Source organism: Misgurnus anguillicaudatus, chromosome 12 (genome assembly GCF_027580225.2).
Source record: "Misgurnus anguillicaudatus chromosome 12, ASM2758022v2, whole genome shotgun sequence".
In the NCBI taxonomy this organism is placed as follows: domain Eukaryota; kingdom Metazoa; phylum Chordata; class Actinopteri; order Cypriniformes; family Cobitidae; genus Misgurnus; species Misgurnus anguillicaudatus.
The window spans coordinates 19,254,565-19,268,871 of record NC_073348.2 but is presented as its reverse complement, the minus strand read 5'-3'; the positions used below and the strand labels follow the sequence as shown (position 1 = coordinate 19,268,871).

Here is a 14,307-nt window from a genome sequence, read left to right as displayed (position 1 = left end):
AACCCCAAAGTAAACGATGACGAGAGTTATCGTCTCCAACGTAAATCTCTTTTCTTGTACTACAACAAACACACAGATTGTAGGCAACAGTTTACTTCCTGGGATTGGTGATGTAGACAAGACCGACATTAACATAATTCATCCCGCTTTGACTCACAGCCTGTAAGTTAACTCCTGTTAGCATTGCATTGTGGGCGAATCTTTCAAACATGATAAGGACCGTCACATTTCCGGCTGACGTCAGAGGTATTCAGGCCAATCACAACGTACAGATTAGCTGGCCAATCAGGGACACAGATGCTGGATCCCAAACCGCCTACTTCCATACTATATAGTACGTAAAAAGCGCTACTTTACGTACTATATAGTATGGAAGTAGGCGGTTTGGAATCCAGCAAGAGCTTTTCAATTCCATGCGTTTTAGGAAGAAAGTAGAATCTGGAGCTACAAAAATGTACAGTATGTGGAAAATAATGTGTTTTTTAACCGTAAACCACGCGAACACATTGTATTATACCAAATACACAAAATACTGTTGTTTTTTAGCAATGAAATAGGTGCTCTTTAAGATATGTAATTAAAAGGTGATTTTAAATTAAGGCAGAACATGTATTTTAGTCTGGAACTAAAATAAAACCTGTCCAATATTATCCATTTCTTAATCCTACACTTAAACGCCACAACAGTTGCCTACTAGGTATCATTAAGCAGTAAATTAGAAGTTTATTAAGGCAAAAGTTTATCACAAATATGTGTTCACCATAGTGATAACACGCATAGTTTACACCAAGATTTCTGCCGAAACACGAATTGCACGCAAGATAAGAGATTGTCGAATGAAAGCGAGAGGTGGTATTTTTGGACGTAGGCGTGTCATGATTTTGAAGGTCAGATGTAACTCAGTCCCGCTCTAGAGTTACGCTGACTGGGCTCGGTTTGGGACAGGTCACCTTGCAGGCCTCAGACATGCTGACGGATAATAGGACGCGATCACGCAAACGGATCAGAATACATAGCTATAGGAATTAAAATGTGATATTAGATGCAAAACTCATTTCCTGGAACAAAACGAGTGTGAGGGACTGATTCGGTTGTGTTGTTTTATATACACCACCATTCACAATTTGGTGAATATATAAGTTTGTAAAGGGTCACAAATAACAGTACAGTCCTCAAAACTATAAAATGATGTTACGATACACTACATCGTTGTCTTGTAAACATAGCCGTAATCTCTGGTGCATTTTTGGTTGGCCTTGGTTAATTACTAAGACTGTCACCACACTGCATTAGTGGCGTAAACGCATCTCAGACCTCATTAAAAGGTCACTTAAAACAAGTGTCCAAGGATCTCTTTTCATCAATATGCAGTAACACACAAACATAGTGATTGATGCATGTTAGTGACGAAATCATAGACCCGCCCTTCGAAATCTGACCCCGAGTGGTCACAGAATATCAATGTGAATGTAAGATCTTCAGTGATAAGTGCTTCGAGAGGTCTTATATCATACTTATGACATAAGATGTTAATCAAGAAATCTCCTTGGGTCTGACGGGGATAGTTTGTGTGTGCACCCAACCAAAGGATTCCATCAGTATGCATGACCACGGAGATGTTGTCTTTCTCGCCATCCCCCCATTTGTCGTCCATTCAGTTTCTTTTTCTTGCTGTCATTGTCTTTATTGGTACAACCGTCACGCTGTTCGAAAGAGTCAGAGGAATATACAGATGTGGATGTTGTGTGGAGAAGCGTTTGAGAAAGATGGTTTGAGTCTTGTTGTGCATGTGTATGTTGGGGTTGGAGAAGCTACTTTGAGGAGCAAATATGGTCCGATTCACGATTTTACATTTCTTTTGGTGTGTAAGTGTGTATTAGTACATGTTAACGATATGCAAAAGGTACAAACCCAAAGTAAACGATGAAGTGAGTTATCGTTCCCAACGTAAATCTCTTTTCTTGGACTACAACAAACAGATGGATCGTAGGCAACTATTTACTTCCTGGGATTGGTGATGTAGTAAAGACCAACATTATCATAATTCATCCCGCTTTGTCTCACAGCCTGTAAGTTAAGTCATGTAAGCATTGCATTGTGAGCGAATCTTTCAAACATGGTAAGGAGCGTCACATTTCTGGATGACGTCAGAGGTATTCAGGCCAATCACAACGTACAGATTAGCTGGCCAATCAGGGACACAGAGCTTTTCGGATCGGTGAGCTTTGTACAAAATCAAAGCTTTAGAGGAAGGCAGTGATATCTGGGTGTGAAAAATAATGTTTTTTTAACTATAAACCACGCAAACACATTGTATTATACCAAATATACAAAATAACTTGTTGACCTTTTTCACAGTCTTGGACATGTCAAAGATTGGTAAAAACATTGGCTTTTATGCATTTTTGGTTTTTGTGTAGCATCAGTTTTGGTTTTTTTCTCCCTCGTTTGTTGTTGGTGGCTGTTTTTGCCCTATTGACATATATTATAACAACATTTTTTGATTGCAGACCTATGACACCTTTTTTATCATGCATTTTTGAATGTTGGTGTTTTTTCCTTTTGCTAAGAGGTCAAAATTTGTGACTCCAATTGTGTTGGTCCTCATGGCTCCCAGTGTGTTAATAAAAGCCTTCTGAGGTTAACTGATGTAATTTTGTAATAAAAGTATACATATTACAACTTTATACACAAACGCTGAGTCGTATGAGTCCTAAACACCACAATGTTTTCTTCTTTGAAACTCAAGTTTCGCATTATCAGGGCCCGAGCACCGAGGAACAGGCCAGAATGGAAATTTGGCACAGACGTCAGAGTCGTCTGTCATCGCAGAAGGCCAAAGGCTGGAACACGGGTGTGGCACGGGGGCTCTGTAGCGCCCCCTGTAATTCAAAAACAAACAGGAGTGCGCAGATCGGGCAAACTTATGCGCACATGTACGAATGTTGGTACACATATAGATCTCATCGACCCGAACAACTTTCGCACTCTAACCTATTAGCTCCGCCCAACAGGGAGTTGGCAATTTTGAATTGTTTAAAAAATGCATGCGGTGAACTTTTAAATACTCCTCCTAGGAGATTCTTGGGATTGACACCAAACGTGGTGTTCATGATGTCGAGACATTGTTCTTGCTAAATTGTGAAGGGATTTTTGATATCTCGAACGGTTCTGACATGTCAAGGCGACAAAGTTGTGGCAAAATCAGAGAAACAGTAAGTGTCTAATATCTAAGGTTAAAAATGTCTTATTGTGATGCCAAGCGGGGTGTTTGTTCGTCTGAAGATTCCGATCGCATCGATGTGCCTATTGTGAGTCTCGGGTATAGCGCCACCACCAGGCGCCAGGAAGTTTGTCAGTCACAAAGGTAGATTTTTTTGACAGTTCCATCCGATGTTCTTTTAAATACTCCTTCTAGGATATTCATGCGATTGACACCAAAAGTGGTCAACATGATGCTGAGACATTGTAGATGATAAATCGTGAAGGGATTTTTGATATCTCGAACATTGTTCCCATGGCAACGCTTCAAACTTTACTTTCATTTTAAAGGCATTTTTAAGCCTTTCAGTTGCATGCAGTGAACTTTTGAATACTCTCTATGGGATTCATGCGATTGACACCAGAAGTGGTCAACATGATGCTGAGACATTGTAGACAGTAAATTGCGAAGGAATTTTTGACATCTCGAACGCTGTTCCCATGGCAACGCGTCAAACTTTACTTTTATTTCAGGCATGTTTAAGGCTCTTGGCGTGCGTAGATTAACTTTACATTTGGCACACACATCAGAGTTGTCGGCTGTTATGTGTCTACAAAAAGGTCAGTTAAAGGCGTGTCTATTTAGTGGCCCACTCCGTTCACTCACTAGCCCCACCGTTTGTTTAAATGTGGGGTTTCTGTGCCCAAATGGGTCAGTAACAACGTTAAATAGACCACTGATATTTACCCACTTGATGCCCCTGCCCACCGTGCATCGTTTTCTCTGAGGCATCGTGTAGCGGTAAAAAAAACCGTGCAAGGCCTGCCATCGCTGCTTGGAGCTATATTTTTTCCTTGTTTTTTTTTCATCTCCCCTGACATTTAGAAAAATACAGCTAGTGACGGCCGCTGCCTTGTCATGCAGCATTTAACTCTCATTCAGGCCAGACCTCAACACAAAGTCAGATCAAAGGATGAATACAAATGTGTTCCTGTAGCTAGTTGGTAGACAAGGAGGTAGACAACAGGTAAAGGTCATGGTTTTGAGTCCTAGGTAACACAAACTGATAAAGTTACTTTTGACAAAAGCATATGCATGTAAATGTACATAAATAAGTATTGAACTTCTACAGTCTGGGCCAATAACAGACCATACAGTATGTATCCCTGTATGTGAAATCCAGTCTAAAGTCTCATAATCTAATGATGAGATTAGGAGCATCAAAGTTTGATTTCAATCATTGACATGATCTAACTCAGTTAATATTAAAGAGCACCTATTTCATTGCTAAAAAACGTTCCTGTAGTTTATGGTTAAAAACACATTATTTTCCAAATACCGTACATTTTTGTAGCTCTAGATATCCCTGTCTTCCTCAAACGCTTTTATTTTGTGCAAACTCATCGAAGTTCTGTGTCCCTGATTGGCCAGCTAATCTGTACGTTGTGATTGGCCTGAATACCTCTGAGTTCAGCCGAAAATGTGACGCTCCTTACCATGTTTGAAAGATTCGCTTACAATGCAATGCTGACAGGAGTTAATTTACAGGCTGTGAGTCCAAGCGGGAGGAACTATGATAATGTCGATTTTTTTTCTACATCACCAATCCCAGGATGTAAACTGTTGCCTACAATCCGTGTGTTTGTTGTAGTCCAAGAAAAGAGATTTACGTTGGAGACGATAACTCACATAGTTGCTCTTTAAAGATATTATCAAGGTTATATTTTCACAGAATGTTCTTTGCATTATGTAGGATAATTTATAGACAACAGTAAGTGACAACAAAAAAATGTCATGCAGGGTCACATATTAAACTCAGACCAGTATCAAACCCTCTGCCCAAAACTAGGCCTTACATAAAAAAGACGATCTGTTTGTTCAGTTTGTTTAATTTTGTTGCATTAACGTTTTTAAGAACTGGAAGATTCTTGAAGGATCTTCGTAGTTGTTGAGGTAGATAACACTTTTATTATGCCGGAAATACTCTTCTTGGAGACCATTAGTTGAAACCCAGATCAAGACTCCAAGTACTGTAACGAGGACCAGAGCAATGTGTATTTGGTCTTGAGAGATTAGAGAAGTGCAGGCACATCAAAAGAGTAAAAGATAAAAGACTTTAGGATCAATACACCTGTACAATACACTTTGTTATCAGAGTTCTGTCCGGTCTCAGATATATTAGCAGAAAAGCCCATCTATGGTTCTAAAGAAGTTGATTCGCGCTAGAAGTCAAGACTGATGTTACACATTAGATCAATAGGAGGAGAGTTGGCGGTCCTTTTGCGGCTGCTCGAACACATGAGCGTCAAACAAAGCAATTTGTTTCCGTCTACCTTTGAATCTGGCCAAAAGTTGATAAGCTTAAAACTTTTTACACCCCCTTTACGTCGTCCACTTGTGATCGGGTCGATCAAAACGCATCAAAATACCTGGTCCAAAATGGTCTAAAATAAGCTGCGTTGTAGACCGGACTTAAAGGAATATTCCATTTTCTTAAAAGAAAAATCCAGATAATTTACTCATCACCATGTCATCCAAAATGTTGATGTCTTTCTTTGTTCAGTCGAGAAGAAATTATGTTTTTTGAGGAAAACATTGCAGGATTTTTCTCATTTTAATGGACTTTAAGAGACACCAACAATTAACACTTAACTAAACACTTAACAGTTTTTTTTCAACGGAGTTTCAAAGGACTATAAACAATCCCAAACGAGGCATAAGGGTCTTATCTAGCGAAACGATTGTCATTTTTGACAAGAAAAATAACAAATATACACTTTTAAAGCACAACTTCTCATCTAGAACGTAAATGCGTAGTGACGTAGGGAGGTCACGTGTTACATATATAAAACGCACATTTGCGGACCATTGTAAACAATAAACTGACACAAAGACATTAATTAGTATCAGTTGACATACAACAACGTACGAACGGTCCTCTTTCAACACACTTGTAAACACTGGGGCGGAGTTTCGCGTTCGTCTTCTGTGACCTCTTGACGTCATGACGTATTGCATGGGGTCACGCTGGCGCATCACGACCGGATCTAGAAGAGAGGTTGTGCTTTAAAAGTGTATATTTGTTATTTTTCTTGTCAAATCGTTTTGCTGGATAAGACCCTTATGCCTCATTTGGGATTGTTTATAGTCCTTTGAAACTCTGTTGAAAAAAACTGTTACGTGTTGAGTTAAGTGTTAATTGTTGGTGTCTATTAAAGTCCATTAAAATGAGAAAAATCCTGCAATGTTTTCCTCAAAAAACATAATTTCTTTTTGACTGAACAAAGGACATCAACATTTTGGATGACATGGTGGTGAGTAAATTATCTGGATTTTTCTTTTAAGAAAATGGACTATTCCTTTAATGCCAATACTCGGGTCAGAAACAGTGTTATATGTTCTCTTGTAGTGAAGCACTTTATGAATGAAAAATAACTTGGAGCTTTGTCCGTTTACCAGATCTATAATATAATACGATACCGCTTGAATAATGTATTATTTGGGTGACTGGCTGACCGCAAATGCAATGCAGGAAGAATGGATGGAGATGGTGGAACACAAATTCCTTTAGAGACACCACCACACAATCCACAGACGCTTCAGTACAACACTTGAATTCCCAGATCTCGTAATTCATTTATTTAATGCCCTCCACTTCCTTCTGAGCAGTCTGTCCTGGTCTCACCTCAAAATGCCTTTTATTATTAGAGGTCAATAACCAAAGATGTGTAGGCCCTATAGTATCTAGTATTAGCATCTTATTTTTCTGCTTTTGTGTGGTTTCTCTTATCTTGGTACTGAATGAATCCTTGTCAGCATTGTGTCAACCGAGTGGCATAAAGCCAGACAGGAGGATCAAATCTTGCCGGGATAATCCAACAAAATTTCCTCATTCTAAGTATAATGTATGCTCAGCTAAATAACAAATATGACACACGACATTGGTTATCTTTACAATGAAAACATTTGAATCTAATTTTGCTTTTTAGTTTCTACTTGACATTGCTGTAAACGTGTCAGCTATGTGGTGTAAAATGCTGTATTAGTGTTTAACAGCCTCTGATTTCCATCGTTCTGAGTACAATACTGCGATGTTTGTATGATGGGCGTATGCTCTGTGATTTGAATGGCAGGTATGATGCTGGGGGGAGGATGTGGCAGAGAGCTGGCTCATTGGATCATACACGGACGTCCAGAGAAAGACATGTATGGATACGATATCAGGTGCGTTTATGTGTGCACTGTTTCAAACCTTTAAGTAAACTGATTTTATTTGTCTTCACAATCCCACCATATCTAAATGTTCCTTGAACACGTGGTGATCCGTAATCAATAGGGGCATTTGAAGGTTGCTGACCACTCTTAATAATATCTGTTTTTTGCTAATCATGTTCTTTGAATCTTGGGCAGTGTTTCGTAAAGAGTCAAGTATTTAATGATTCCCTTAATGATTTCTTTAGATGTTTTCAACAGCATAGAACTGTTTCTGGAAGCATGTGCTTTAAAAAATAAAATACACTTTATTAAAGCAAACTTCTGTATCTTAGTTACACTGATTTAAAGCGTTCGTTCACCCCCACAGTGAAAATGTTGTCACCCTTTCTCACCCTCATGTTATTCCACACCCATAAGACCTTCGTTCATCTAGGAGCACAAATTAAAATATTTTTGATGAAATCCAAGACAGCAATGCAACTTACAACTTTCATGGCCTAGAAAGGCAGTAAAGATAGTGTTAAAGGAATAGTCTACTCATTTTCAATATTAAAATATGTTATTACCTTAACTAAGAATTGTTTATACATCCCTCTATCATCTGTGTGCACTTTTGGGAGTACTTCGACTCAGCGCAGTAACACCCTCCCTCTCCCATTATGAGAGTGAGAAGGGGAGCGGACTTTTCAGGCGAGTCGGAGTGCTCCCAGGGGTGCTGTTGCGCCATACAGTGTGGTTCCTCTTTTGGATCCGCTTGGAGAGGCGCTGCGTTTTGTTTTGTGCCACCAGGCTTGCTGGTATAACTACTCGTCTTAAATAGGAAAAACGTTGATGTGTTTGGTTACTTCTAACTTTATCTCTAAATGGTACCATTGAATGAATGGGGCTAAGCTAAATGCTATCGAAGCGTCGCAGCGCGCTCCAGCGCTTACGTGCACGCACACAGATGATAGAGGGATGTATCAACAATTCTTAGTTAAGGTAATAACATATTTTAATATTGAAAATGAGTAGACTATTCCTTTAAAATAGTCCATGTGACTACAGTGGTTTAATAAAGCAAAAAGCTCCAAGAAGCAGTGGGTTACCAGTGTATTTTATAACAGCTAAGGGGCGTTGTTAGGCACGACGGGAAGCTGAGCTGCTTTGCGGGGCTTATTGCTTTTATAAAAGGGTTACTTCATATCCATAACATTAGCAGGATTTTATAAAATAAAACAAAAAATAAGTTGTAATTATATTAGTACAAATATTACTCTACCGCCAAACAAAGTAGTTCCTCAAAATCAAGTGTGGCTGCAACAGAGCGCAGTTCCCAACCAACACAGACACAGTAAAGACACAATGAAAATATGATTCAAGACTGTGGTGTTTATTTTATAAATCAACTTAATCTAATTTATACATTAACATTTATATCGTGCAACTGTTGAAGTGATGATCAAATATGCTTGGAAGCATGCTTAACTCTTTCCCCGTCAGCATTTTTTTTTAAAGTTACCACACAGTTTTGGTTTAATGCCTTACAGAAAAATTTTCTTCTTTAAATAAACATAAATTATCAAATGAAAGAACAGACCATCCACTTTCAAGCAACAACAACAAAAAAAAAACATTTCATCCTACCTACCAGAACTGCCCGTTTTATATTCTTCATTTCATAAAGTGTCAATAATATGTTTTGTGCTCAAAGTCAGTCTTCGATGCATATTCATGAAAACAACATATGTATATGTGTTTTAAACAACAGCTATATGTATTTAGATGCCCTATTTACAACTCACACCTACAGAGCGGTCTAATGAGGCATCAGCAGTATGTATATATAGGCTGATGAATGATGCCAGTGTTTATTGCATGTGCTGCTTTCATTAAGGGGACTTATCATGCAAATCTGACTTTTTTCATGTTTAAGTGCTATAATTGGGTGCCCAGCACACCTATAAAATGTGAAAAAGAACAACCCAGTTACTTCTTGCAAGCATGTGAAAAAATAGGTCATTGAAATTTGACTCCCCTTGTGATGTCCGAAGGGGATAATACTGCCCCTTAATCTGCACTATCCAACCACGACACTGCCATTTAGTGCAGAGATCAGCTCAATTACATTTTAAAGGACACACCCAAAAAAGGGCACATTTTTGCTCACTCCTACAATATGGCATTTTTAATTCAATTCAATTCAATTCAATTTTATTTATATAGCGCTTTTCACAAGTGTTAATTGTTGCAAAGCAGCTTTACATGAGAAGATGTAGAGGAGAACACAGAAAATCAATAGATAATATAAGAAGTAGAGATAGCGGCTAAGGTTAAACCATACAAGCGAGCATATTAATAATGTACCGTATACAGTAAAGTGCTAAGTTAAGTCAAAGTTGTCTGACTCTCCCTGGGACGAAAAAAACCCCTAGGAATAAACCCAATGGGAAAAACTCCTAGAAGGACAAAAACCCTTGGGAGGAATTAATATATATATATATATATATAGATATAGATATAGATATAGATATAGATATAGATACGGTAGGGATAGGAGGCGGGTAAGCATATTAAACTGGTTTAGCTGGTGGTCGTTGGTCGGGCATCGGCTGGTCATCACGTTGAAGGACAGCCAGTAGATCAGTGGTGCGATGACCTTCACAGCAACAGGAACTGGGTCTGTTTGTCTCATTGTCCTCGGGGTCGAGGACGAGACAGGGAGACAAAAACAGAGTTCTATTAGCGTAGGGGCCATTCGCATGTAATGCAAGTGTCATACATTATAGTGGTTTGGGTCAGCTCGGTTCCGGACGGGCTAGCTTTTGCGGCAGTGGTATGTTGCCCATGTGAGGTGTGTGAGTGCTTTGCTTTAGACGGGATAACTGCTGCGGGAGGGGTGCATTTACTGGACATTTTGTGTGAATGCTTTGTTAAAGAAGAATGTTTAGATTTAAATTGATCGACTGTGTCTGATACTCAAACATTATTTGGTAAATCATTCCAGAGCTTAGGGGCCAAGTAGGAAAAGGATCTACCACTTGTCGACACTTTTGATATTCTAGGGATAATTAAGTGACCAGAATTTTGTGAGCGCAGTTTACGTGATGGATTGTATTCTGATAGTAGTTCTTTAATATACGAGGGCGCTAGGCCATTTAAGGCTTTGTGGGTGATTGGTGGTATTTTGAATTGTATGCGATATATAACTGGTAGCCAGTGTAAAGATGCCAGAATTGGACTGATGTGGTCATACTTTTTAGATCGAGTAAGCACTCTTGCTGCGGCGTTTTGAAATAAATTATTAATTTTAGCATGTTAAAATAAATTATCTATATGGTATTTTGAGCTAAAACTTTACATACGTACTCTAGGATCACCAAAGATTTATTTGACATCTTTAAAAAAGTCTTGTGAAAGGTCCCCTTTAATACGCCTCAGAGACTGACTTTTTGAGCATCAAAAGTAGGGATACACCAAAATAAATAAATGGCGCTCCGTTTCTCAGATTTCACTCTCACTTCAGCCGTTATCACAGCACTTCACACCAAAGCACGATCATGACAGCTCTGTGCGAATAATCAAAATGACACCCAAGTTCTGTGTGATGCTCCACTGCCTGTTATTGCGTTTTAATGTGCCTCTATGTCAGACATCATGCGCATTGACTTTTACATGATCAAGCACATTTTTTTAAAGTCAGGTACAAGTCCTCCTCTTATAAGAAACAGTCTATCAAGTATAGTTGACATTTGTTCATCAGGTTTGTCAGTAACTGATGATGAAGTGCACAGGTTTCAGTAATTCATGCTGGACTGTTATGTGACAGGTGATGACATCACTGAATCCCATTTTAAGCCGTTGACATAAGCAGATCAGAGGCTCGCTGCCGTGCTCTGTCTTGCCCGTTGTTTTTTATTAAAATGAGTGTGTATCTTAATTAAATGTAGTATAACACTGCTGCTGTATTGCTGCATTATTTTACTACTCCTTTGCATATAACAGTTTATAGAACTTTTACATTATTTGATAAAAACCTGTTATATTTAACTCGGTAAGGAAAATTTTGTTTTATTTTCATCCAATTTTGGTGTTACATTCAAAAAAGTTGGATTATTTTGTTGATTTGTTACCGAGCCCCTTAGGTGACATTGGAGTAAAAAAAATCTAAAGTTTAGTTTCATATGCTCACGTGAAACTTTCATGTGCTCACGCGAAACCTTCATGTGCAGATGTTTTTTTTTAAATGCGCATCCAAAACTTTCACATGCGCACGTGAAACTAAACTTTATTTAATTTTTTCTCCATGAAGCTACAAAGTCTATTATTAACTCTTTCGCCGCCAATGACGAGATTTTCCGTCTTTCCGCAATACCGCTATTATTGTTGCGCACTTCCGCAACTTATACAACCCGGAAGTAGCGCCTCACGTGAAAGAGAAAGAACTCCGTGTATGTTTTAAAGATCGCTCTGCATCTGATTTCTATCAAAAGTCCTTCGCAATAATGAAATTATCTCAGCTTTTTGCTCAAAATTGGGTGTTTTTGAATAAACCTACCCATATTTGAGAGGTGATTACAAGATAACTAATGAAGGTAGGATGAAAGTTTTTTTTTTTTTGAAAGCAGAGGGTCTGTTCTTTCATCTGATATATTGTTTGTTTATATATTTAAAGAAGAACATTTTCTGGAAGGCATTAAACTTTTGTGAAAATCATGAAAAATGCTGGCGCTGGCTGGCAACTTTTTTTTAAAAGCTGGCGGGGAAAGAGTTAATACAATTATACAAAAAAATTCTCTACCTTTTTTCTTTTTTCAAAAAGTCCATTTTGGATTTCAACCAAGTGCATCCAGAATTTTCAGTATTGGTTTAGGCCCAGAATTTTCATTTTGGTGCATCAATAACAACCAAACGAATTTTTTCTACTGCAACGTGTACTAATCATTTCCCTTTTTCTCCATCTCAGGAGATTCCATCACTCCCTGGTCGACAATAACCGCTGGATCAGAGAGAGGAGTCACGAGTCATACGCTAAAAACTATTCAGTGGTGTTCCCCTTCGACGAGCCTCTGGCCAGCCGTAACATGAGGAGAGACCCACTTCACCAGGTTTTGTTCTTTGACTCATCATCCACCTGTTTCAGTGCCGACGCGCGAACTTTAAAGCAACACTATATAGTTTTTTACCTTTAAATAATGTCTCTAAAATTATTTCAGTGATAGAACAACTTTTAACTGGACAAATTGTACTGTTGCTGCAACCTGAGCAGCCTCCTAGCTGCTACAAGCACACTCTGAAAGTGGTGGTGGAGGGTAGAGCACACAACCCCAACCCTCCCCCTGCCTGCAGAAGAGTGTCTGATACCAGGCACTGTTGCGCTTTTCAACCACATGGGGGAGCTGTAAATAATTTTATATGGAAACTACATAGTGTTGCTTTAACTTCTTTTCATTCACACTGATCAAATACAATTTGTAAGGCTGTCAGTCGATTCAAATATGTAATACAAAATTCATGTACTAATTGTTGAAGGGATAGTTCACCCAAGAATGAAAATTCTGCCATCATTTACTAACCCACTTGTAGTTTTAAACCTGTATGAGTTTTTCTCTTCAGTTGAACACAAATGATGACATATTGGTAAACGATGGTAACCAAACAGTTGATGCTACCCATTGATTTCCATAGTAGGAAAAGCAAATACTATGGAAGTCAATGGGTACCATCAAATGTGTGCTTACCATCATTTATCAAAATATCTTCTTTTGTGTTCAACAGAATACATTTTTTAAAATTACACATGTTAGTAAACGATGACAAAATGATAATTTTTGGGTGAACTTTCACTTAATCAGATTACACATTTGGTTTATCTGTCTGTCTGCCTATCTATCTATTCCTTTAGCTGCTTAATGACCCTTGCTGTGGTCATTAAATTAATGAAAATTATACAATAACAATGGATTGTGATGAAACATGCAGTCACGAGACACACAAGAAAGAATAAATGATCTTATGTACAGACATGTTTTCTATTCAAACGCGACATATTAATTGCTAAACACACTCAAAATACGAATTGGTTTCTTACATAAATGTTTCGTTTAGCTTAGCTAACATAATTTACTTTTATCTTATGGATTGCTTTTCCTGATGATGGATGGGCACTATGTAAAGCCATTAAGGCTAGGAAGAGCCAGGAAGTTATTTAATATCTAACTCTGTATGTATTTGAAGAAAGGAAGTTATATGTCGTATACATCTAGGATGGCATTAAGGTGGGTAATTTATGAAAACTATTTCAAATTTCAGTGAATGTCATTTTTCTTTACTTTTTCTGCTTCTATCTATCTAACGCCCAGCTTTTACACGTCTTCCTGTCTGTTCATAATTGCTTGTATAGCTCTGAAAGCATTGTACGGGCCTGTTGTGAGAAGAAGCGTGTTAATTACATCGAAATGCACTTCTCTTTCAGTGCAAATCATTATTTTAGTCGACAGACTTCACAACTTGCCAATTTAGCTTACACCTAACTAGCCAAAAGCTTTACGTGTGAATCTATTATGCAGCATTTCGCTGCCAGCATTTGAACAAGCATGTGGCTGTGTGAAAAGACTTGTTGCTAAGCTACTGCTAAAAAGATGATGTTTAAGTGATTCCAAAAATACCACTTACTTCTGGCTGGTCTCCAGGCGTGAAGCCACACAAGAAGGCTTCATCTTTTTGAATAATAGCCTGCTGAAATATAGATAGCGAGCAATAATAACATTGTGCATTCATTTAGACCGTTGCGCCGTACTAAGATGACTATAAATTAGACATTCTGCCTTAAAATTTCATTTCTTTACAATTTGGAAATCTTTCTGACTGAATGAGACCAAGGGCCTTATCATACATCCCGCACAATGCGA

The 14,307-nt window shown here is 38.3% G+C and overlaps 1 protein-coding gene across 3 annotated transcripts in view; it reads left to right on the top strand.

Moving 5' to 3' along the window:
• Nucleotides 1-14,307, top strand: part of sardh (sarcosine dehydrogenase) — a 72,919-nt gene that overhangs the window by 27,237 nt on the left and 31,375 nt on the right. For all 3 annotated transcript variants that reach the window (XM_055208904.2, XM_055208903.2, XM_055208902.2), the window contains 2 exons: nucleotides 7,336-7,426; nucleotides 12,363-12,504. In XM_055208904.2, the coding sequence (XP_055064879.1) occupies nucleotides 7,336-7,426; nucleotides 12,363-12,504 (233 nt within the window). The remainder of the gene's footprint in view (nucleotides 1-7,335; nucleotides 7,427-12,362; nucleotides 12,505-14,307) is intronic.